Here is a 24,851-nt window from a genome sequence, read left to right as displayed (position 1 = left end):
TAAATTCTGGTATTACATAATTGATTTTTTTAATAACAGTTATTGTTATTAATAACAGTTTTTCAAAAAGCAAATTTCTTTTAGAAATTACAAATTTTTAACTGAAAAATGGAACCAAGAACTTAATTTAGTTGAAATCAGTGGGTACCTTTACATGGGTGCGTTTTTTTTTGCTTGAAAAGTTTGTCGATATTAGTTGGAAAATATAACTGAAACCTAAAAACAACTTGAAATCTGGATAATCCTTTATTCTTTACGGATTTTCAAAAATTGGATTAATATGTCCTATATGTTGTACAAACGATTCCATATACAATCAAAATGTTGTGAAGTTGTTGTGAGTAACCTAATAAAATGATACTTTGTGTATTGGCTATGTAAGGCCTTGGGACCTAACATCCTCTTGTATGTTTGATCTTCTAGACTAGCTATCAACTTCGCTTGAAATTGTCCTCCCCCAGCTTGGTTGTTGCACGGTTTCATTGACGCCCAACGAAAGCCACCATTTTTAAATTTGATTGAGGGCCACTCTTTGGGTAAATGTGTGTTACGGGATTTTTGGATATTCCTACCACTCAATATTTAGATTGGAATTGAAAGTAATTTTTTTAAGCAATTTTAATTTAATTTTTTAAATACAGAACATAGTAAACATTACAGAACTGTTAGTGAGTGATCAGCAAAAGCATAGTCATATGCTAAGCATTTTGTTATCCCAGAAAAGTACTTAAATAGGCTTAGTAGTGTACAACTGGCATACTCGATCCGAAAGCCTACAGCTCGTATTTGTTTTATGTCGAATTGGCTAATATAAAGATAGGGGGGCGGACAAAAAACTATTTCAGTTTTATAGGGTGCGAAATGGTACAGAATAGTGCGTCATCGGTATTAGATGAACAATATCTGAAATTTGGCGTGAGAAAAAATAATTACGAATTGTACGGATACTCTGAAGAGTTTCTACTCAAAATTCTTGAGAAATACAAAATGTACTGCATTTTTGTGAAATGCAATGAAGAAAATTTGACCTATTCGAAGAGATACATTTTGAAAAGACGCTTAATTTGGGTTGGTGTGCATTGATATAAGCAGGGCGTGTAACAACAGGTATTAAAGTTGGTAATATTCATGTCGGGTTACGGGCAGATATAAAAATTTAGCATGAAAAGTTCAAATTGGTACCATTTCTTGTCATTGGTATGAGTTAATTTTTTTTTTCCGAATTCCATGAATCATAAGTGCAGTACACAATTTTTGGATAAACCAGCCAAACTCTTTAAAATGTAATTTTTTAAATGTTGTACACAATGTAACCTCTCTTTAAATGTACATGTTTTTTTTTTTTTTTTTGAAAACCGATTCCATAACTCACATTGACCAACACTAGAGACACGCCGCCAACTAATGTCGTTGATTAGTCGACTGCAGCTTTCGGATCTGGTGTAAAACATTCCATGTGCAGTTTAAAGTTTCAATTTGTACAGCTTTAACCACAAACAAGTCCGACAACTCTATTGACTTCAATTAAAAGTTCGAAAGGAATATTTTGTAAATTTCACTCAAACCATCAACGTCAACAACATGTCGACTGGTTTGGCATTTTGTTGACGTAGCGATAGCGTTTCTTTGTGCCTTTTGGCTGAGTTTGTTTTAATTTTGAACAAATATACCCGGGGCATCATCAAAGCGAACTGGCGTCGAGGAAACAAATTAAATCGATAGACCAGTGGAGAATAGAAACAGTCGAGCAGCAGGGGCAGTAGATGTAATTCGGTCATGGTTCCTTTGAACAACTCAAATTTATCCGTCGATGTTTACTGTCGGAATATACCAAAAAATGTACGACTGGAATAGAAGAAATGCTTGGGAGTTTTATTTTAACTGGAATTTAAAATTGTAGTTTTAATTAAACGCCAAACTTTGGAGGCATTGAAAAGATTTCCATGGTTTCTCATTGAAGTTTAATGACAGATCAAATAATAACATTTTGCAATCATTCGATATTTATATTAGATGTGTGTGTGTGTGTGTGTGTGTATTTCGCCAAATGTAGTATCTTTAAAATAAGCTTAATTTAAAATAAAACTTAAATTTGCCAGTTTTTTTAAGACTTTAAAGCCTTTAACTCAATCATTGAGAGACAAATTTAAGAATGTTATTTAATCTAAAAAAAAATGTTTGCCATCTGGGCCAAACGTTTCGATAAGGACTAAATCCCACCAAAACTAAATCCCACCAAACACATTTTTATACCCTATACCAGTCTGCGATCTGGGTGTTATATATTTGTGCATTTGTTTGTAGCACGAAGAAGGACGTGAGAGAAAGACATATAGCTCACCTATATATTTTTATCCGATTTCAATTTTATTGTGCACCAAGTGGTTAATACGAGCCCGATTTTGGCACATTCGACCTTATTCGATATAGCTATAGTTGCCATATATATGTTTCATTCGATTTTGTATTTAAGTCCCTTACACCCGTAATATGTACTGCACAACAACGACATTTGGTGCCGATAGCTGGCCGCATAAATTTTAATTATAGAGTAAGGTTCAGACTTGGATATAGTTCCAATATATATTTTCATGCAAAAATGTAATATCAGCTCAAATAGGATGGATTTTTATGAAAATCGGATCGGACACAAATGTCTGCGTCAAATTTAGTTAAAATCAACTCAGAATTGGATATATCTACCATACATAAGTTTCTTTTGGTTTCAAAATATAACTGCTCTAAAGCCATTATACTTCACTTAAATTTCCTATATTAACGTTTATTTATTTCAAGTAGCTCTAGTAACTATGCACAGTGGTGTAGGATATGATAAAATCGGCCCCACATGACTTTTAACCTTTCTTTACTATTTTCATATCAGATATTCCTTAATTTTCAACTATCAGCGATTATAATATTCAGATGGAGGTTGTGCTGTAATTGTTTGTTTATCGAAAATGGAGATTTCAAAGATTGGATAATTGTTCATTGAATCCTGATGAGACACATACTAATTTCAGAATTCACAATAAAATTCGACGTAGAAACATATTGATTTTCCATAATCAAATATGACAATTGCTCCTAACTTTGTCCTATTCTCTTGCTATTGGGGCATACAAATTACAGACTTTCGCATGAGAACGTCGGTGACAAAATATTTTTTCTGGCGCCGACCCCATGCAGTTATGATTCTCATTAAACAAGTGACAATTTTATTTATAGATATATAAATTCTGATTAATTTTATTTAAATGAAGTTTTCTCGGTAATCATTGGCGTAACGTTATACCAAATTTACATGGAATACCCTTTGAAATGTAATATTTGAAAATTTGTTTTGAATTTAAATTGGTTTTCCAATTGAATTTGTGACAATATCGAATGCAATGTAATATTGACTTAATATCACGCACACATGCACGCACTCATGTTTTGAATTTCCAAATATATATCATTATCAGATAATGACATTCAACACAAAGCCGGATTGTTTGCTCATAAATTAAAAATGAAGCGTTTGTAATTATGTATTTGCCCAGAATTATAAATATGAAATTATGCAATTAATTATCGAGCATATCCTCCTGCAAAGGACCTGACCAGACAACAACTTAAAGTCCAAATTTGTTAATAATATCAAAATGATTTGAGTGTGTTTATTAAGTTTTTCGAGAGGAACTTTATAACATCCAATTATCTTTTGATAAGAAAATTAAAATAAATATTGACTTTATTTGTGGCATTTGATGCGCAGTGAATTTTAATCCAAAGGATTTTGTTATAAATGAAATAATTCATTTGGGCGACTACGAACTACAGGATGACAATGTATGTGAGTGTGTGTGTGAGTGGGGTGGGCGTGGGTGTGGTGGTGCATGGTTTGATAATTCTACAGAGAAAGACGACAGTGCTTTAATGACTAAACATCAAATAAATCTAATTGACAGTAAATATTGGGGTGTCTCTCACAGCCTTTCAAACACACCTATAATATTGTGATCATTTTTTCCAAAGTATTTTAAAAAAGGTTTTTCTGATTAATTTTCCACCTTTTTAAGTGTTAATAAAGACAATTTCTTCGAGCTCGAGAACAATTCTGACCTTTATCAAAGTATATTAATTTTTTATTTAATGTCCCTATATCGAATCATCGACGGCAATGTTTTATTGTTGTGGAATATTTCTAACATTTTTACTTAATGAAATAAATGTAGGATATGGAAATAAATATATTTTTCAAAACTATCTCTATCTCTTTTTTTGGTGACGTTTCACAAAGCAAGCTAGAAATATAAACCGAATTCACAAAATCATTAATGAAACAATGGACTATTATCCTTTTAATAGACTTAATCATTAACTCCAACTATTTTATTATGTCTCTCGCTCTCTCTCTATCTCTCGCTATCCTTCTGTCTCTAGGATATCACTAAGAATGTGAATATTGTTTAATTTCTAGACCACCTCTCCAACAACAACAACAACAACTGCAGCATCACAATGTTAGATGATAATTTGTCCTAAAGATTTCATTGAATGCCAAACCAATTCATATTCATAACTTCCTATGTTTACTTGGTGAGGTTTATATACGTACTCTACTACTTATGCGTGTGTATGTGTTGTTGGTATAGAGATCCTAATAGGTTGACAGATACAGATACAAATGCCGGATAACATACATCTACAAAGAGTGTAGGGGAACGTACGTACAGACGACAATCAGACTGACAGACAGACATACACACGGGGATGGATATCTACCGAAGATATGAAATGATAACTTACCCGTATAATCTTCTGGTCATGCATAATTTTGCGCACACAATTTACGAGGAATGTTATGACCATTCCGCCCAGGATCAGACCAAACACAGTGATGATAATAGTCATATGCTCCGATTGTCCCTTGGATTCAGGCTGCAGGCGGGCAGAGAGAGAGGAAGGAGAAAGAAATAAAATGAAATCGTTTAGAAAAAGGATGTAACACGTAGTAGAAATACAATTGAAATAAATTGTTGTCACTGGAAAACGAAAACGTAAACGAATGCGAATCCAAAAAGGAATTGGAATTGTATTTCGAAACATGACAGAGAGGAGACGAGAGAAGTGGAGACCATGCAGAGGAACGGCAATACATTTATAAATGTGGGTGACCGCATTTTATCACATTCTCACCCTATTCATTTGCGGCAAAGCAATTTCACATTGCTGACTTTTGTTTGTTTGTCTTTCTTGGGATACGTGTTTTCCTTTGGCAGCATTCCATGCGGACGTGCCGGTATCCTTGTCTGCTGTTGGAACAACTTGACGGCCTGTCAGCTTGTGATGGAACCGTTGGCATGAACTCGCCAAAAATGATACAGTCTCATTTAGACGATTCCGCTAAGCCGTTGTCAGGCTTATGTAATTCACACGAAGTTGGAAGGAAATGTGGCGTTGGCACATTATTTCACGTTTAACATGAAAGACACAAACACACACACAAATGTATATGTATATACATACCTATATCATGTGAGTGGCAATGAGAAAGTAAGTATGACAAATGAGAAAAATAATTACACTTGCCATTGGAATACATTTGAAGGTGTTTGTATGTATGTATGTATGTTTGCATGCGTAGAAAAATATACACGCCTGTTTATATCGTAACCATTTATTCGTATTTAATTTACATAACAGCATGTAAAAATGACGTGAAACTCATGCGGGTGGAACCTTTTATGCCGTCTGCCATGGGAAAACTTCCAGCCAATTGCAAAATGATTTACGAGCTTCAAAACATAAAAAAAACAAAAATTTGAAGTCATTGTTCCATGGACAAATAGGTGCTAAGGCTGAATATTTTTCAAAACTAACATTAGGAAAAGTAGAATGCGGTGCAGTTATGGTGTTCTTAAGCCTGGAACTATATTATACAATTTTGTGACTTTCAATGAATAAGGGTTATAACAAAGTCTAGACCTTGGAAACCAATAAAATGCACACTACACCTGGGTAGGGCTAGTGGCAAAACGTTAATCCACGTTATTTTCATTTGAATGAGATCAGTATTCATTTGCATTTAGAACCCCATTTTAGGTTCATCAATATATTGTCGCAATATTAATCAACGAAAGACGTCCTTTAGGTTTGGAATATTTTTGAATTATATATTCCACATTAGTGTTTATTCATCTCTCTTCAAATTATCACGGAGTACCGTTATTCATTTGAAAATAAATATTCAAAATTTTCCCGGAAATTTCTCGAAATGGCTTCAATATGTAGTCCTCATATGCTAAAATTATAAATATAGCATTTATGTTACGATGAAAATATTTTCTCACAAATATTTTTGGTTTAGTCCCAACCAAGGATACCTCCCAAGGTGATATAATCCAAGGGTCTTTGGAATTCTACCAAGTAGTAAGCAAGCGCGTATACAATTTTAAATATTATCTAATTTTTTTTTTCAAATTTGGCATGTCCATTTCATATTTTCCCCTAACATACCCATTCAAACAATATGGGATTTTTATCACTAAAAAATGATTTGAATATTAATAGCGATATTTATGTATGATTCCACTTCGTAGACAAACATATTTTTTTGGTTTTAAAACTCAGGCGTAGGCGATGAAGTTGTTAGGAAAAGATTAGATTGCAAAGCCACCTGGCATTTTCGATAGTTAAAACGAAACTCAACTTGAACTTTTTCGGAGAATAAGTCCAAATTGTTCTCCAGCCCCATTTTCCTGTGAAATTTATTTTATTTTCAAAACTTTATTCTGTAAAAACAAACAGTCTAATTGGACTTATTTTGTAAATGGAAGTTGTGGTATGAATTTTAGCGGCAATATAAATAAACAAATTCTATGAGCTGAACGATTATTGTTCCGAAGAGGCCATAAATATTTTACCTTGAAATTTTCAATTTTTTATCCGCATATCCTAGAATCGGTATTGCCGTAAAACAGATGTTGCCAATAATTACCTAACAACAGCGAAAATGTTGTTGCTTTTAGCGGCTGTAGCAGGTGAAACACCAATAACACCAGCTACGCAATTAAAATCATTACTACATTTTGGCCTCTTTGAGGAGATGCAGACTTTGTGTTTCCAGGCTAAATGAATTAGGTAGTAGCAACGAATTTTTAGTCAATGAAACGGAAAATTTATTGGGCTTCTATTTGGCCTTTGTAAGTATCCTTTCGTGGCTATACGTTTTGCCAACATAAATATGTAAATGTATCTGCATAACTATAATCGAAATGAAATTATACACAGTTTTGGTTATAACCCAACTATCGCCAAAACAAACTGAGAAGTTGACTGAAAATATGTTTGAGAATTTTTCGCATACCCCGGATGCAAAGTTTCGAATATTGGTGATAAATAAAGTAATAAATTAAATTAAAGGCAGTTTTGAGTTACAATTTTGAACATAATAGCCCTCATTTGATTTCTTTTTTGCTAATAATTAAATATAAGTATTTCTAACAGCTTATAATTCCCTAATGAAAATTTTGAAATCTTTGGCTAGTACATTCCAGTTTTTTGAATTCCTCGGAAAATGACCACAAGAGAAGCGTAAATCTAAATTTATTTCTTTTAAGAAATGAAAAATTATGATGTTATATGTTTTTTTTCTCTTCCGAAATAAGCCCTTCTTTTCATTGTAAATCTCTGATAAGTAGGCTTATTATAAAATTCAATTATTTTGAACTATTAAAATTTCATTCAATATTGGCTACTTTCAGTGATTAAAAGCCCTCAATCAGTTTCGAAATCAATTCCAAATCGTGTGTGGTTAAATCTTTCGTCTGTTGTCAGGATGATTAATCTCCGTGGAATTTAATTGCTTGAACTAATACAGACACACGCTGACACATACATACCTCACAGCCTTCTTCATCCCAGCGGAATTTGCAATTGTCACGCTGATTGCACTTCAAGTCGGCAGCAATGCAGGTGGCGTCTTCGCAATCGTATTCATTTTCCGCACATGCTGCAAAAATAAACATCTCTTTGAGTATACAAATTGAATTAGTTTAAAAGTGAACTAAGTTCGGATTAATGTTGATTACAGAAGTGAAATTAAAATTAACTATTGAAACTAAAACGATTTCAGATTCAATCATACAATATATCCGATATGCATAAAATATGAAATAAGTAATGATGGGTATAGGAATTAAATCATCGATATATATTAAGACGTCTTAAGACTCGAAGTTATCTTTAGAATCGAAGCTGTTGCATCAACACCAATAACCAGTCCAATTCTCATTAATTCTTCAAAGGGTACATTTGTGCAGGTTAACTGTGTCCTCTTCAACTTGTTTGCCACTCAAATGAGCAGCAGATGCAAGGCAATGTTTCAAAGTCATCGCTGAACCAAATCGAAAGTTCTCTTTAGTTGTTCACTTCAATACACACGTATGCACACACACACAGGCTCACATCGATTAACGCTTTGCAACACAATAGAAAATTGTGTCTTCTCCATTGATTTTATAAAAGAGTGCGATTCAAACTAGCAAACACACCCTCACACACATTCACATCCACTCTCAACAACACCAACACAACACAACAAGTACCCGAGGGTGATGCATACTTACAGCCACTGCCACGATCCCGAAAGGCGGTGTATAGAATGGAAAACGTTGAATTAACGGCCTGTTGCTCGGCATAAAACCGCATATGCAAAATATTGGACTCCGATGTAATACCCTCACCGGCAGACCCACAAAAGTTTTTCACTCTGCAAAAAATGGCGGAAAAAGGGAAACACAAAACAAAGATGAAATAAATAGAAAACTGTTCACAGTCAGTGAGCGGGTGAGTGGATTATTTCCAATCAGCTCAACATTCAAATTCTTGTAGTCGAATGCAAGCGTTGCGTTAGTTGTTCATGGTCTCCAGGGGCAAAAGGTCAAATTGCATGCACAAGAGATGCCTAAGTAGGGGGGTGTCGGGTAGCCGAAGCGACTAAATGAAATTTTGATTTCCACATACATAAATACAATTGCATTCGAACCCAATTGCACCAGTTGGAGCAACAGTTCGATGGCAATGCTTGTCACACTCCGTCTCTCTCTCCCTCTCTTTATTTGCTTGCACATCAATCACGGCAGCGATAAAGCCTCAATGCCAACGGGGCCACAGTTAAAGTTGTCAGCAATAGTTTCGAAATGAAGTGGCAGTTGGCTGGAATCCAAACAGTTTTCAGAAATGATTTGTTGATAACTAAGCATGGAGTTTGATTGAATATCGATGCATATTTCCAAAAGTTGATACTAGGCTGCATCGAATAAATGCTATTTTATAAATTTGTTAGGTACGAATGTATTAATAAAGCCAGAGTTTTGAAAAATTCTTCTATAGTCTCTTAGAACAATTTTAACCGTTCCTGTTAACCCTAATACATGAAGAGCTTTGAAATTTGACACAAAAAATTGCATTAAGGTTTGGATGATTACCATTGAAAATGTCTAATATTGGCTACAGTTAAGGCATTGCCCCTATATTAAGGTACCACCTGATTACCAAAGGATAATCAAATCGTTTAATGTTGGTAGACTATTTATAAAATCTTCTTTACACCAACCGATTTTTAGTATCTCGGAGGTTTTCAATCTTTTTACTAAAAAAGTTACCACTTTTTGTCAAATTTTAAAATAAGGCAAACTCCCGCTTGTGGATTTTTGACAATGTTAGTCATAATATTTAACTGAATTGACTGCAATTGGACATCTAGGACATCCTTCTAGTTTTGGGTTTTTAAAGGTCCTTGCCACATTTTTCAACTGAAAGGTGTTTTGATGGTACCGTAGACTGAAAATAATAGCTATAATTTAAGTTTTCTTCACAGTGCGATTCTTAGTGGTTTTTATATTTGTATATGCAAACTAAATCCGAAAGAAAATGTAGATTTACATTTACACCTATAATACTGAAGCGATGTCATTATTTATCTATCAAAAGATTGATGACTCTAAATATATTTGAGCCATTGGCCAAGCCAATTGCTCACCGATTGCGACAACTGACAGAGTAAATTAAATGAAATTGAATCAATTGGTTTGGGGTGGCAGTGCAGCAAAAGTTTCTGTTGCCACCTTGTCTACCAAATACAAAGTTTGTCAAATTAAAGTCATTCGGATTCACTTTTCGCCCTGGAGAGCCAAGCGTGCAAACGCCTCTAAATTGCGTAAATATTATTTTGAGTGTTCAATACTCACCTGAGGGGCATTACTGTTTGTTCTGGGAAAATATCTAGGAAATTCACGTCACAGTCATTGGGTTTGGATAATTTAAAATCTAAGAATTTCACTTGGATCTGTTGGAGACACCAGCAGTGGCGATGAGATTGGAGGGAGGAGAAAAACGAGAAGGAAAAAATTAGCATACAAATCAATAAGGATTTTTTGCTTTATCTGTATGTGTGTGTTTGTATGAATATGTGAATGGGATTACTGAGAATGAAAGTGTGAATTTGGCTGGGCATGTTCGAATGTATTTATGCATGTGTGTTTGTGCGACAATGTTAAATATGAAAAATAATAATTGAAAATTGAGAAATGAATTTTATTCGATTCGATAACGATGTGTGTGTCTGCGTGTTGGATTGCCACATTCGATTGCTTCGAAATCCAGGGACTTACCTTCCACTTCTCCTGCACCTGAATACGCCACATACAATCCAAGGCAATTTTATTGGCAGCTACAGTGTCTCTGATCTCCTGCGGTATATCAGTGCTGTTAACAAACCCCTCATCGCCGCCCTTTTCGATGGTGCAATTCAAATCCGTACTGGGAGCTACAGAACAAAACGCCAGACCATATGTGATAAAAATTTAAATACAAACAAAAGAAAAAATAAGTAAATCTAAACAATAAAATAAATTCGAAAAATAAAATGCAAATTTTTACTGGAACTCCTTTGCATTAGTCTATCCGTCCATCCATCCATCCTTCCATCCATCGGTGAATGAATGGCATTTCCAATGAATTGAGGGAATTACTTTTGATCGTTTTGTTGATTTGCCATTATTTGTCAAAAATCAGTGAGTGCGGACGATTGTTCTGGTCCCCCAAACATTCATAACGGAAATGTGCATGTATCTGTGAGTGTGTTCCTCCACAGATGCCTGGCTACGTATGTATGTCTGTATGTGTGAGTGGTGATATGTTGCTCAGAGAATTGAGTTGATAAAGTGCCCAATAAAATATGTTCCACTCAGTGCTTATGGTTTTTTAAGTGACTGCCATTTGTAAATTGTCAACTACGGCATGCATGTTGATATGGATGGATATTTCTATGGACCTGTAGTTGTTCTTACAAATGAATACACACGCACCTCCACACACATACTTACACACCTACATACATACGGCAATGTAGAACGTTACACAACAAATCGAACCAATTTAAAATAAGTGTTATTTTTAATAGACTCATTCTAATTCCAAAAGGGACTGTTAGGAGAGCTATCCACTGGATTGTTGTGAATTCGGATATTTATAATACAGTTCAATAAACTTACCATCACGCGTTCTGTCTATAAATTCGTATACAGCCGTAAAGCCAGAATATTCTATGCTCTCATCTGAGTGGAAATGCAGCCAAAGGTATCTTTCTTTCGAAGTTATCTCCGGCGGAAAGTCGGTTCCGCAAAATTTTCCAATTAAATTTGAAAAACCATATTGTCCATCGCGTATCTGAAAAAAGTCAAGATTAACATTCTATTTAAATTTACCGTCAATTCTAGAGAATGCAACTTGAATTCTCACATTCAATCATTTGTTTGTTAGTCTTCGACGTTAGAAATGACGCAATGACCATCGAGATAAAGACAACATTTTAGTGGTAAAGTTTTAAATAGTTGAAATGACTCGAGTGCTACCCCAATGGGTTAGATGGTTTCTCCCATCAAACTTTTCCAAAAATAGGTCCGGTGAATTTGTATGAAATTCGTTGTAAAACGAAAAGTTTATTTCCAAGTCCCAATTGTGTTGTACAACGAGGTATATTAAAAGGATTCCTTTTAATCCTTTAACTTTACCAACCATCACTGACAAGCGGGACATGAAAGTTTGTTTTGTTGGTTTCTTTAAGACTTGTTGCTACAACAAGGAAGATCCTTTGAAAGTTTGAGTCAAACAAAAATATTATGCCGCGTTTGTTCAAGGATTTCTTGACCCCACTCAACGATTGTAAAATGGCAACTTTGTGTGAAGCCTTTTTTAGCTGCTTCATTTGAGCCGGTAATCATATCTTCCACAGGCACTCAACTTGCTGTGTCCAAAAGGAAATTCAAAACATGCCAAATCTTGCAAGTGGCGATGGCAAAACGAAATCTTAAGTTTTGCAAAATCTCATGTTTATCACAGAAACTTGGCCAGCAAATATTAGAGTAAATTGTTTGTATTTACACACAGATAAACAAGTCCAAACGAAAGCTACTTTATGACGAAAAAGTCCAGAAATGAAATTGTTAAATCCTCCATATTTCTCAAGGACTCTCTTATACGTATATAGTATAAAGTAAAGGGTCATTGAATTACTTTTAGTTTGGACAGTTTGCAAGACGCATCATTGCATATATTTTTGTTCAAAAAAATGTATTCTCCCTGTCCAATACTTCTTTATTAGATTTATGTATTTTACCCCTTGCCTTTATTCTATGAAATTGGAATTTTTCACAAAACTTCGGCTGTACCTTTGTGACTCCATGAAACATTTCCATTCTAAGAATATGCCTCATAATACACATGGCGCTATTTACTACCATTACCTTTACACCACCTTCCACAACTTACCTCCAAAAAGTCAAATTTGCAGTCCTCCTTCTCTTCTATGTGAAATGAATTGCGAAAATCCAGGCGAATTATCTGCCCCTTTTGTGCTGCAAAAATACCAAAAAAAAAGAGAGTAAAATGTATGAAGTTTCAAGTTGTTTTTTTATTATGACCATAACCCATAGTTTTTAGTAGGGAAGGAAAGTAAGGCAGATTTTGAAGATTTTATATCTTAGAGACGACTTTAAGCCGCCTGCCAACGCACACAGGTGGGAGCTTTAGTTGGAAGGTGTTGATGTGAGGATGAATAGAAATATAAATCAAGACAGTTATAGTTTGAACTGTTATTTTCCGGGAAGACCTTAAAATTTTGTATTCCCAAACGAAGAAAACTCATATTATAAGTCAAAATGTTCAGAACTATTGTTGTCCTGTCCTACATCTTTGAAATTTAATACTAGAGTTTCCCAGTGTGTAAAAGTTTTAAAGAACAGATGTTTTTATATAAATCTATGGCGTTGGGGTATTATTGGTCCCAACTTATTGTTATTACTGCGCAAAATCCTAACATTTTGTTCGGCCATCGGGTAAAATTTAGCGGGTAAAAAAGACCATAACTATTATGTAAAAAAAAAACTAAACCGCGAATATTTTTAATCCCGGCAAAATCACAAATACATTAAAAGGTCACTTCTAACCAATAGGTAAAATTATATAGGTAAAATTTTTTATGTAAATGAAATTGATGTTAGTTATTCCGCTTAAAAGCCAAGAATCGCTGAACGGATTTTGACAATTTTCACCAAGTTACAATGACCTCTTGCCAGAAAAGGGTAAAACCTAAGCGTAAAATATGCTAAGAAAAAAGTGAATATTTTTAGTTACATTTTTGACATATTTTTTACTCGCATTTGAATTTTTTAATTTGACTTACAATTTAGAATAATTCGACAGGTCGTAGTTATGGCCCGATCCTCACGAAATTTAAAATGGAGGTGGGGTTAGACTCAGAATATAACCCTATTGTTTTTAGATGATTGCACAATATTTAGGGGTTGAAATGGACCAAAAACAGAAAATTTTTCTGATTTTGCAGTTGCTCTATATGCCACAATTATGAACCATCGACGCGGAAATAACATGGATTTATAGTTTAGGACTGGGCAGAAGCCTACTTATTTGGGTGGCCATGGGACAATATTTAGAGGGTAAAATAGACCCTTAGTTTTATATGAGGAAATAAGAAAATTTCCACTAAACCACGAATATTTTTAATCCCAGCCAAATCACAAATAAATTAAAAGGTCACTTCTGACCATTAAAGTGATGCTGAATATTAAGAATATATTTTATTTATTCTGCTTATATGTCAAGAACCGTTGGGCCGATTTTCACAATTCCCATCAATTCGGAATGGTCTCTTGCCAGAAATGGATAAAGTCTAAGAAAATCGCGGAAAATATATCAATAAAAAGTGAATATCTTTTGTTCAATTTTTGTCATATTTTTTATTGCATGCGAAGTACCGGGAAGAAGTGTAGCATTTTGAATGACCATTGGATTACATTTAGCTGTAAAAGGGGCCAAACTTTCGCGTGAAAATGTTTTGAATACCTAACGACACGATGGAAATGGAAATGCACCCGGTTAAAAACTTATGGTAGATCTCTTTGACATCATATCTAAAACAAAATCTTACAAAGTAGATTTGGACATAAGGGGCCTGACAACATATTGTGGTGTTGTAGGGTATCATATGGTCGGCCCCGCACGACCAAAATATTTGCTTAATTGTTTTTATCTGATTTTGCAGTCGATCTACAGGTTACAATTGAAAACCAATCGAATTTTGCATGAGGAGAGTGTTAAGGACAGGGAAGAATTCGAGCATTTAGGATGACAAAAATATCTATAAATTAATTTTGAATTTGCAAGGAAATAAAATCACATTATTTCATTTTTGGACACTGAAAGTTCTCCGCAAAAAATTAATGCATTGGCGCAATTTCATGTGGCTGGATGTGACAAGTTCATAACTGTACATTTTTACAAGCTGTCCTCCTTCATGCCTTTGGAAATTTCTTGCGAAAAGAATAGCTGTGCTACCGTTCAAGCGAAATCACTTTTTAGTGTTTCATCAATTATCTGCTTAACAGAGAATAACTTTTAATTGCTGATTGAAACCTAATTACAACTTTACGCCTGTTCACTTTACGCCTAGAGTGCGAAGCAATCTCATGAACATAATAGCTTTGTTCCCCCATTCTTTCAATGGTAAAACTACTAAAAGAGTTAAATTTGAAACTCACTTTGGCCAACCTACTTTACTCAGAATGTAATGGAATGGAAAACTATAGAAATTGTTAAAATTTTACTTTAATCCTTCAACAAGAACACATGAGCCCATATGAAGCTGGCAATTATGCTTCTACTTTTTACTCGTCCCGATTTGCTATTTCAATTTTGGCAGAAAGTTTTACTACTTTTTCGAGTGAGCAAACGTTTTCTATAGTAATAATTTGCAAACATAACAGTAGCTGCCGATTCCCGCCAACAAAGAAACGAAGCTAATGTATAATAGTTTAACATTTTCGAGTCACTTCTAAACTTGTTATTGTCCTTCATTAATGAAGTGAATAGTACTATTTCTAGAATCACTTTTACAGCGATAATTCGTAAAGAACTTTAATCTGTTGCTAACTTTTTGAGTGTGTGAGAAGTGTTAAAACAACTTTCATGGAATGGATGTTTGCGTCTTATAAATAATACGAATGTTCACCATCTCAAGTTGTTGTAATTGCTTATGTTTTAAAATGATGTCGGAAACCTTAAACCTAACGTCAACGTAGAGTCCCTCTGCATATGTTTGTATGTAAGCATGTTAAAGCCATTGTTCCTTAAACAACAAATCACTTTACGTACTCATCCACGGCGCAGTAGATCTTTCCCTCTAAAATGTAGATATTTTAGTTTTATGACGTGTGGAAATGCTGTTAACGACTTGCTGTGCCCTGTTACCAAATGTTGTTAGTGCACTGTCTTCCAAATATGAGGCCGGCAACACATGTGGCTACCATTATTACAATGATTATGATAAAAAAGATGTTAATGGCTTAAGGGTATAATTTTTTGGTTTACGAGTTAAAAAATACGACGACGTTACCATGTAATATTCGGACTAAGGTACATTTTTCTCATTAAAATTAACCCCAGTTGAAGTTTTCAGCTTTTGTCGTTTCGTTTTACAATATATTTCGCTGTGTTGGAAACACGTTACAACAAATGGAACAATGTTTGACACAAATCTGGGACTTATTATCTGCTCATATTGCCAGCATCTTAATTTTTTATTTAGCAAAAAATTTTACTTGAATTTATGCCGATTTATCTTCGTTAAAAAAAGTCAAATAGTATCAGTCGGTTTTGGCGACAGATACCTCCAGCCTTGACTTTTGATTGTTCAAAGGTTTAACTCTTTATGGGGGAAGCTCCGAAGCAGTTGGTCAATATTGACAAATTAGTATCTAACCTAAGGACTATATCGACTACTTCCTGTGCTATGTGAACATTTGGAAGATGTTGAAATATGCGTAATGTAACGGACAAAGCGGACCGAAGTATTTCATTTTCATACTTCAGCTAATACAGATAAAAATATTAATATGTGCTAAATTTGAAGGAAATAGAAAAATGTTATCATTAAGGGTTTAAGAGAAATGCTTAGATCAAGAAAGTTGTAAAGAATCGCCGAATTTTTTGTAAGTTATGACAGAGTATTGACCCTTTGTGGAGGGGGTTGTCAGATGTATATCATCATCACAATAGGTCTTGTTTTTCAAAATCTTTAACCCCATGTGGGGTAGGTACCAGGAGAAATGGGGCGATTTCTACCATCTTTATAGCGGATCTTGTGTAAATGGAAATATTGAGATATATCAAGTCTAAATGGAATCGGACGTTATTTTCGCATTTTATGAGCTTCATGGATACTCAAAACTTTGACCCTTTGTGGGGGAGGTACCAGGAGGAGTGGATATGTTCCATCTTCGCGCCAGACCTAGGATTAATAAAAATATTATTATGTGTGTAATTTGAAGACAGGAGGTACTTAGTGGACCCATATTGTTCATTTTCGCACCCAATATAGCGCTGATGCAAAGTAGGAGCAAAATCGGATTATAATTTCTCTTTCTGTGCAATAAATTATTTTCTTTAAAAATGTTGACATTTTGTGGGGGAGGTACAAGTGGGAATGGTCCGATCTCCATCATCTTTATAACAGATTTCTTGTTGGTGGAAATATTAAGATGTACCAAGTTTGGATCAAGTCGGATACTCGCGAGAGTTATCGTGCGTCAGCCAGGCAGAGGGATGGACATCGCTAGATCGGCTCCAAATGACCTGTAACAGATTTGATCCAAAGAGACCTAGGATCTAAAACCGTTATTTGAATGAGGCACGTTTAGGCCGTATCAAATAATATATTCCATCTGTAGCCATATGGCTGAGGATATAACTAGTTTTAATCTCCTTGAGCCAGAGCTTTGAAACCAAACATGAGGGCTACCAATTTTACGGAGCGCTAATATAAGGGGGAATTAAGAAAAATGGGTACTTAAAGGCTAAGAATATTATTAAATATTACAAAACAGCTGCAATATTAAACTTTTGACTGAGGCTAAATATTGTACTTTCATTTAAAAATTAATCCAGAGGTGAATGAATTGAGGTGCTGACAATTTCAATAGCTTTCCATAAAAAATATTTTCCAAACCACTTATGACGTATACATGGTGGTGCCTTTGTTTGCACTCTGCCGAAAGAAAAGAACTTCTAAATGCCTATTATTAACGAAGTTTTGCAAATGACATCATCATCCAGTTCCGAATATGTAACATATGCAGATAACTGCTCAACTTGCAAAACATAGCTATGCGTCAGTGGCCATGTTCGGTAGAATGTGAGAAGTTTATTGGGAATCTCCAGAGGAGGAATGGATTTTCATTGATTTCAAATTGAATGAGCCACTCACAACACGGCATCCATGCACATATGTATGTACATTTATACACGTCAAATCGAAACGAGACAGATTCAAAATTTATTGTGATTTTACTCCACCTTTGCTTGTTAACGCACTCACACACACGCACACGTACGTACACATGTATGTGCTTTGTTTGCTACGGTGAACCGTGCCATTCACATAGTCAACAATGAATTTCAATAAATTCTGTCATTGTATCAAGGGACGCATGACGAAATGTGTTGACTTTTCTATTGGAGATATTGATTTATGGTCCTTTCAGTCCTCAATGCCGCGTCGCATTCGAACCCGGATGCCGTCAACTTGGCTAAGCTACTTTAAATACAATTCAAATGTGTTACTCGAAACTTTTTTAATAAAACCTAAAAAATATGGCAATAATTCTTCATTTGTTGTTTCATTCAAGCGTCGTAGGCGTTATTCGTTGGGTAATATGTATGGACAGGTCTTTATCCTTATAACGATAAAAGGAGCTTTTATCGTTGGCCCACCATTGCCTACTGGCTACTCATCTCATCGGCAAATGTGTCGCCAGAATTTTAAGTGATTTATATGTAAATTGAACATTAATAAGTTACCTCCCCCCCTCCCACTCTCCCTTCCTTCCTCTTGCTTTTCGGTAGTAATTGTCATATCATAATCTAATGAGATTTTATGACAGCTCAGTGTCGATTTCAACATTTGATTGATTTTTCGCTAATGAGGACACGTCATGCATTTGTGGAAATTGTAATTACATCGAAAAGCTGGCGTGAACATTTCAGCTGTGCCAATACTGCGATTTGACAAAAGGTGTGAATTCTCACGTAATACAGGTCATTGATCACTAAGCCGTTTATGTCGGCAATGTATTCGAAGATGAAATGCACTTCAGAGATAAATATGGAACGGAAATGAAGTCGGCTTAAAAAAATGGCATAGACGATCTTAGTTACCAACTTTTTTCATTTTGCTTAGGAAATATGAAAAAGTTTTTTAGACCTAACTATTGGTAATGACGTTATCACATTCGCATTATGATGTAAATTACATTTACATTATGATGTAAATTCCAAATCGAATGGAACATGTTGCGAGCTATATTTTGTAACTATATCTGAAGGATAAAAGCCGGGTGGTAGAATTATATCATACAAATTATGCTCGTTATTTTTGCGTGTTGCATTAACTAATATGGAACCTATCTCTTAATTTTAATCAATTTTCATACACTATGATGGAGGTATATCCTCTCCTACCAAATATCAATTCTACAGAGTGCATGTTTTGAATTTAAAAATGTCTTAAATTAAAATCGGTTGAAGCTTATGTATCGGAAATAAACTTATATCTGAACCGATTTCAACCAAATTTGGTATATCTGCTTCCAGGCTATATAGGGTGGAATGTGTCAAAATCCACCTTATTTTGCATATTATAATTTGGGCGAATTAAATTATTCGGATAAAACATATATATGTGACCTATAGCTTTATCTGATTTTCAGCAAATTCGATGTACTTGCTTCGGACCACCTAAAGTTGGACCAGTTATCGCCAACTGTCCTTGGGTCACACAAAGGATTTGGGTAGTGTACCAAAAATTGAACCGCTATAGCATGATACTAATCTGACTAAGTCACATTTCTATATTCTATCCTAATTTTCCATCTCGATTCGTTTGGATGCTATCATGATGGATAGCATACAAAAGATGGATAAACTGACTGTGTCGACTCAGAATTTTTTTCTAGTCAAGGATATTTACATACTTTCTTGAGCTCAACACCAAAAGATGTGGAGCAAAATAAATTTGTCACTGCGTTTGAAAAAGCGTTGGCATTTCTAGTAAAAATAAAGCTTCCTACAGAAAATGTTCCACGTAGGCCTATTATTTGACAAATCCCTAATAATGGTACCTACTGATCAGAGAATACAGTTCAACATTTCAATAGAATTGGCTTTAAATTGGCTATTTGGGTTCTGTTTGAAAGAAAATTCGACATGCAATATTTTCCAGTGACGGTTCACATTTTGACTTAAGCGCCATATAAAGGTAACAGCGGGATTTTAGTTAAAATCTTGAAAGATGCGAAACAAATCATTATAAAAATTGTATAGCGTTAATCTAAAGATTGGAATGGTGTTTTGGGTTCGTAACCGATAAAACAACTAACGACTAATACATTCAGTAGTTACTTTTACGGATCGACTATGCTATGGGGATTTTAAGAACAGTTTTGACTCAAATTAAAGTTTTTTTTTGCCATTACAAGTTTAATCCGGGCACTATATTATTGTGGAGGTAAAACTAGTAAAACTAATTTCCTCCCATGAAAATGTATTCGAATTTAAATTATTTCCCTGTAGATATGACGAGCTTTATACTGTAGATACCTGTAGAAATTCCGTAACTCTGGTCCTAAATACCAATAGATTCCAAAAACCTTGGAGAGGTTTCGTTTCGCTCATTATTTTGCCTATTTTGCTTATTTTGATAAAGAATATTAAAATGATTACAAATTAGGCCATTCACAGGAGAGGAAAGTCATCAAGCCTCAATAGATTTTTATCTAAGAGTCGAACATGAAAATTGAAATCATGTCATATTGTGATTTGGCAGGTGATATTCCCATTACATTGTGCAATAAGGTTCAAAGTGACAACTTGTTAAAACGTAATCTCCAAAAAAGTCCTGAACAACCAACACATGCAACACCTACACACATCCATGCAGGTATGTGCTGATGTGCTTATGTCCTCCAATAACAATGCATTTGGAAGATACGAGTACTTACCCGTAATCACACGCGTGCAATTAATGTTCTTTGGATAGACATTCGGATAGTCGGGACTATACAACTCCATCTTTTCGGGATCGCCTACTTCAAACAAACGACATTTGTCGATTGGCTCATCGTCCGCTTGCCGGGTCTGGCGCAGCAAAGTCCGAGGCTGAGTAGATGCGGCTAAAAGTGCTGGTCTCTTTAATTGATTGCGATGCCAAGGCTGCAGGTCTGAGTGGGTCGTTTGCAGTTGTGATGACACCGACATATCTCTGGCGTGTTTGTTGCTGTTGTTAAGGCTGCTGATTGTTATTTGGTCCTTTCTGCTGGGCTGGGGGGTGTTTTGTTTAGTTAACTTTGAACTAGATGAGACTGTGGCTGTGATTCTTTGTCCGGTGATGGTCTTTTGTACTTCTTCGATGTTGTGCATCTGATTCGACGCAGCGCCGACATGATTGCCCTTAGGACGTTGTGCATGTTGTGTGACAATTGTTGTTTCTGCCGATGTTGTGCCGGAGTGCAGGCTTGAATTCGATTCTATTCTGGGATACTTGGGGTTTTTGCTGTCACCATGAAACGGAGCGATTTGTACGTTCGTTGTTCCTTTCTCACCCATTGTCTCTGTGGATTTGGGCATTGAAGCTGGTGTATCTGTTGTTTGGATAACAACGTCGTAATTATCACCGGTGAGAGCAGGTGTGCTGGGGTTGTTCGTTGATGACCTGTAAACTGAGTTCCGTATTTCTTCTTCTGCTACGGGTCCAGTTGTAGTTGATGCTGTTGCTGTTGTTGTTCTTGCTCTTGCTCTTGTTTCGTATGAACTTTGTCTTGTCACTGCAATTTGTCCGAGCAGAGATGATGTTGTAGTTGTAGTAATTGTTGTTGCTGGTGTTGCTGTTGGTGTTTTCGAGATAGTGAAATGTGTTTGCATTGTGGCCAGTGTGGCTATCATATCGGATTGCAGTGCAGGATATAACTCGGGGATGGTGTTCCTCTGAGTATCTGCTAGGGGCTGAGCCGATGATGGCTCTACTTCGTTCGATTGACTAGGTAATTTGCTATTGAACTTTGCAAATTTAGTCATGGCTTTGTAGTAATTATTTAAATTCGTATCTGTTTTTGTTGTTATTGCTGTCATCATCTCCGGTGACACTGCAAAGAGAGAAAAGTCAAGAATCAAAAGTTGTAGCCATAAGATTGTTATACGATGCCGTCTAATATCAATTTTATTTTTAATTAAATTTTGAAAGAAAACTCGGAGATTTGGTTTGCAGAAGAAACTGGGATATTTTGTTGGAGTAGCTGCAGTTAAAACGACAGGGAAAATAAAAATAAGTTTGGCATTTTAAACCATGAACTGTTGCCAATTTTTTATGTTGTGATAGTGATAAGCAGTAATGATGATGATGCAAATGCCTATGACATAACTCATTAACATAATAATTTAACTATGTCCAAATGTGATGTCCGGCCTATTTTGAAACTTTCTTCAGCAAATTATTCTATCTCTATTTTTCTAAAAATGTTATTGTTTAAAACTAGACTTCAAACTACTGTAGACACAAAACAAAGTCGAGTATCAAATACAAAATATTATTGTAACCCTGTGTGAGGATAGCAAATGCTGCATAACTACTTTTGATGATACAAAATATCAGACTCAGTGAAATAGTATCGTTCTGCAATGATTGTCGAGTAATTATGGAGAATTCCCATTTTGTTTAAAACCTTCATACCAATACTGCTCGAGTCTGCAGATATATTCAAATTTATAACCCAAGATATATAGCCACACAAATTTTGAGAATACTACATACAAAATAATGTAGGTCTTCTCGTGGTTGTATTATCCATATATCGAATTTTAAAATAATATACACTAGTCACGATTAAAATTTAAATGTTAACATTTCTGTAATTTTGCCACTTAAATTGCCAATCAGTTTTACTTTATTATAGAAATAGTACTCATTTTCAATTTTAAGTTTCCACAACATTTTAATTTTCCCTAATCATTTTCAGTACTTTTTATTATACCCTGAGCCATATACAGGTTTACCTGTATACGGACCCATCTGGCAACGCCATAACTTTTGACAGAGATGTCACATCGCTTAATGACATACCGCGATTGAAGCGTCAGTCCAAGCAGATTTTTACCATGAACCAATACACGCCACTCAAGCGCTCTGAAATAGTTGAAATTTACATTCAACAGAAGAAGTCAATTGTGAAAACTCAACGTGCTTTGAAAACATTTAAAAATGTGAGAAGTGCGCCTTCTAAGAACATCATTTAGCGTTTATACGAACAATTTTCGACTGGTAAGGCGATCGGCCGAGAATATCGCTGCCGTACGAGCCAGTGTTGAGAGGTCCCCAAGAACATCCCAAAAACGCCGTTCTCAGCAGTTGGGCATGGCTCGGTCCACTTTACAACGGATTATTCGCATTGATTTGCATTTGTTCCCGTACGCAAAGAATGTTACCTGCGGACAAGCCTCGTCGATTGGAATGGGCCCAAAGGGCCGAAAGGCCCGTCGAATATGGGCAATCCGTAGCTACAGAGGGTATATGTCATTCGATATGGTCAATGGCATATACGGTACCTACTCCAAAGAGGGTTAACAATTTGCACAATCATAACAGAAGCCAAAATGTATTTAAATACAAAATTTCAAAAATTTTATTAACCTACTATTTTTAGTCATTCCGTTTGAATCCTACAGTGATTTGTACAGACGGATAGACAGGCGGCTAAAAGGACAAAATCGTATGCTGCTCTAGAATATATCGCTCACTTACTTCAAGAGTAGGTAGAATAGCTCAAAAAAAAAAAAAAAAACATTAGCAATTTCTCAATTTTTCTACGAATCGTACTTTATATTCCAATCAACCAAGGGTAGACTTCAAGGAGATACAGATATTTAAGTTCGAGATTAACCAACACAACAGTACAATGACTTTATAAAGCACTTCTACATCTAATTATGCTTGATTTTGCACAAAAATATGCCACTGATTTATGGTAACCTCTTTGTTAATAACTGTCTATGGAGTTATACTACTTTTTGTGTAATAATCTTTTAAATTTGGCAAGTATAATTTGATTTTAATTTTTATTTCATTTTTCTTAAGACTGATTTTTTTTGAGATGTGACACTCATTGAGTGACTGAACGATATATACTTTGTTTGGGATTTAATTTGATAATATTTTCTGTTGTGAAACAAAATGCCCTGCCATGACTGTCATAAAAGTTTAATGAAGTTCAAATAAACAATTTAGTTGTCAATTTGCAATAATTATCGCCAGGTGCAAAATAAATATTTAATACGAGATATTTTTTACTTGAAATTTATGCGTATTCGTTATATGTTCTCGCCAAAATATACTACCTCCCCATAGAGTACCAAATTTATTGGTTGATAATAAATTACACACAGTCCCTGTGACTGTTAAATAAATATTTAAAAAGTATAGCCCACTTGATCGTCATCAAAGTTAGTCAAGAGTGCAACTTAATAATGACATTAGGGTGTACGTAAATAAAAAAGTGCATCTCATTATTGGCAATATCTTAATCATATCAGGGTTCCTTAACACAAATGTTTTCCTAACAAAACTTGGCTGTTTTATTTTAGCAATAGCATAAAAATACAAAAACTTTTTCAGCACACCCGAATATAGCTACGTACATATGTTAATATAAATGTTACACAAACAGAAGTTATCTCTCATCAATACGCAAACACTCGTACGTACATTCGTTAACATTTACAAAAAGAAAATATCTTATGGAAAATATACAGAAAGAATTCAAAGGGAATTCGAAAGGTCCTCCCAAGGGTCAGTGTAATCTAAGTTGAATGATTTCTGGAAATGTCGAAATGAAAACAAACGAAAAAAACCCTCAATACATTTCACATTTGACTGTTGCTCCGGTCCACGCCGTAGCGAACAAAGGGACGAATATCGAGAAAACAAAACTGGAAATAAAATGCTCAACTATTATTATTCGCCTTTATTGATGTGCTTGTGTATGTGTGCGACCGCCTAACACAGATATCTTTTCACATCATTACATAAGTATTGTGTTTATTTCGATGTGTTGAACACTGAATACATTCTAATTTTCCTTTAATCCCGAATCATTTCGAATAATTCACTTTCCCCGGCATGGTAGTCATGGGACGCAGTCAGAAGACCTTGTGGCATACCTACTTCCCTCTGTCGCTGCGCA

The 24,851-nt window shown here is 35.0% G+C and overlaps 1 protein-coding gene across 1 annotated transcript in view; it reads right to left on the bottom strand.

Moving 5' to 3' along the window:
- The window catches only part of LOC101899254 (uncharacterized), a 114,775-nt gene that overhangs the window by 24,780 nt on the left and 65,144 nt on the right, over positions 1 to 24,851 (bottom strand). Inside the window, exons 3-10 of the mRNA XM_059121572.1 lie at positions 20,622 to 21,761; positions 12,820 to 12,905; positions 11,544 to 11,718; positions 10,662 to 10,816; positions 10,239 to 10,336; positions 8,616 to 8,758; positions 7,890 to 7,999; positions 4,795 to 4,926 (exon numbers count right to left, since the gene is read on the bottom strand). Coding sequence (XP_058977555.1) covers positions 4,795 to 4,926; positions 7,890 to 7,999; positions 8,616 to 8,758; positions 10,239 to 10,336; positions 10,662 to 10,816; positions 11,544 to 11,718; positions 12,820 to 12,905; positions 20,622 to 21,761 — 2,039 coding nt within the window. The remainder of the gene's footprint in view (positions 1 to 4,794; positions 4,927 to 7,889; positions 8,000 to 8,615; positions 8,759 to 10,238; positions 10,337 to 10,661; positions 10,817 to 11,543; positions 11,719 to 12,819; positions 12,906 to 20,621; positions 21,762 to 24,851) is intronic.

This window comes from Musca domestica, unplaced genomic scaffold (assembly GCF_030504385.1).
Source record: "Musca domestica strain aabys unplaced genomic scaffold, Musca_domestica.polishedcontigs.V.1.1 2, whole genome shotgun sequence".
Taxonomy (NCBI): Eukaryota; Metazoa; Arthropoda; class Insecta; order Diptera; family Muscidae; genus Musca; species Musca domestica.
The sequence above is the reverse complement of the archived record's forward strand: the minus strand, read 5'-3'. Positions and strand labels throughout refer to the sequence as shown.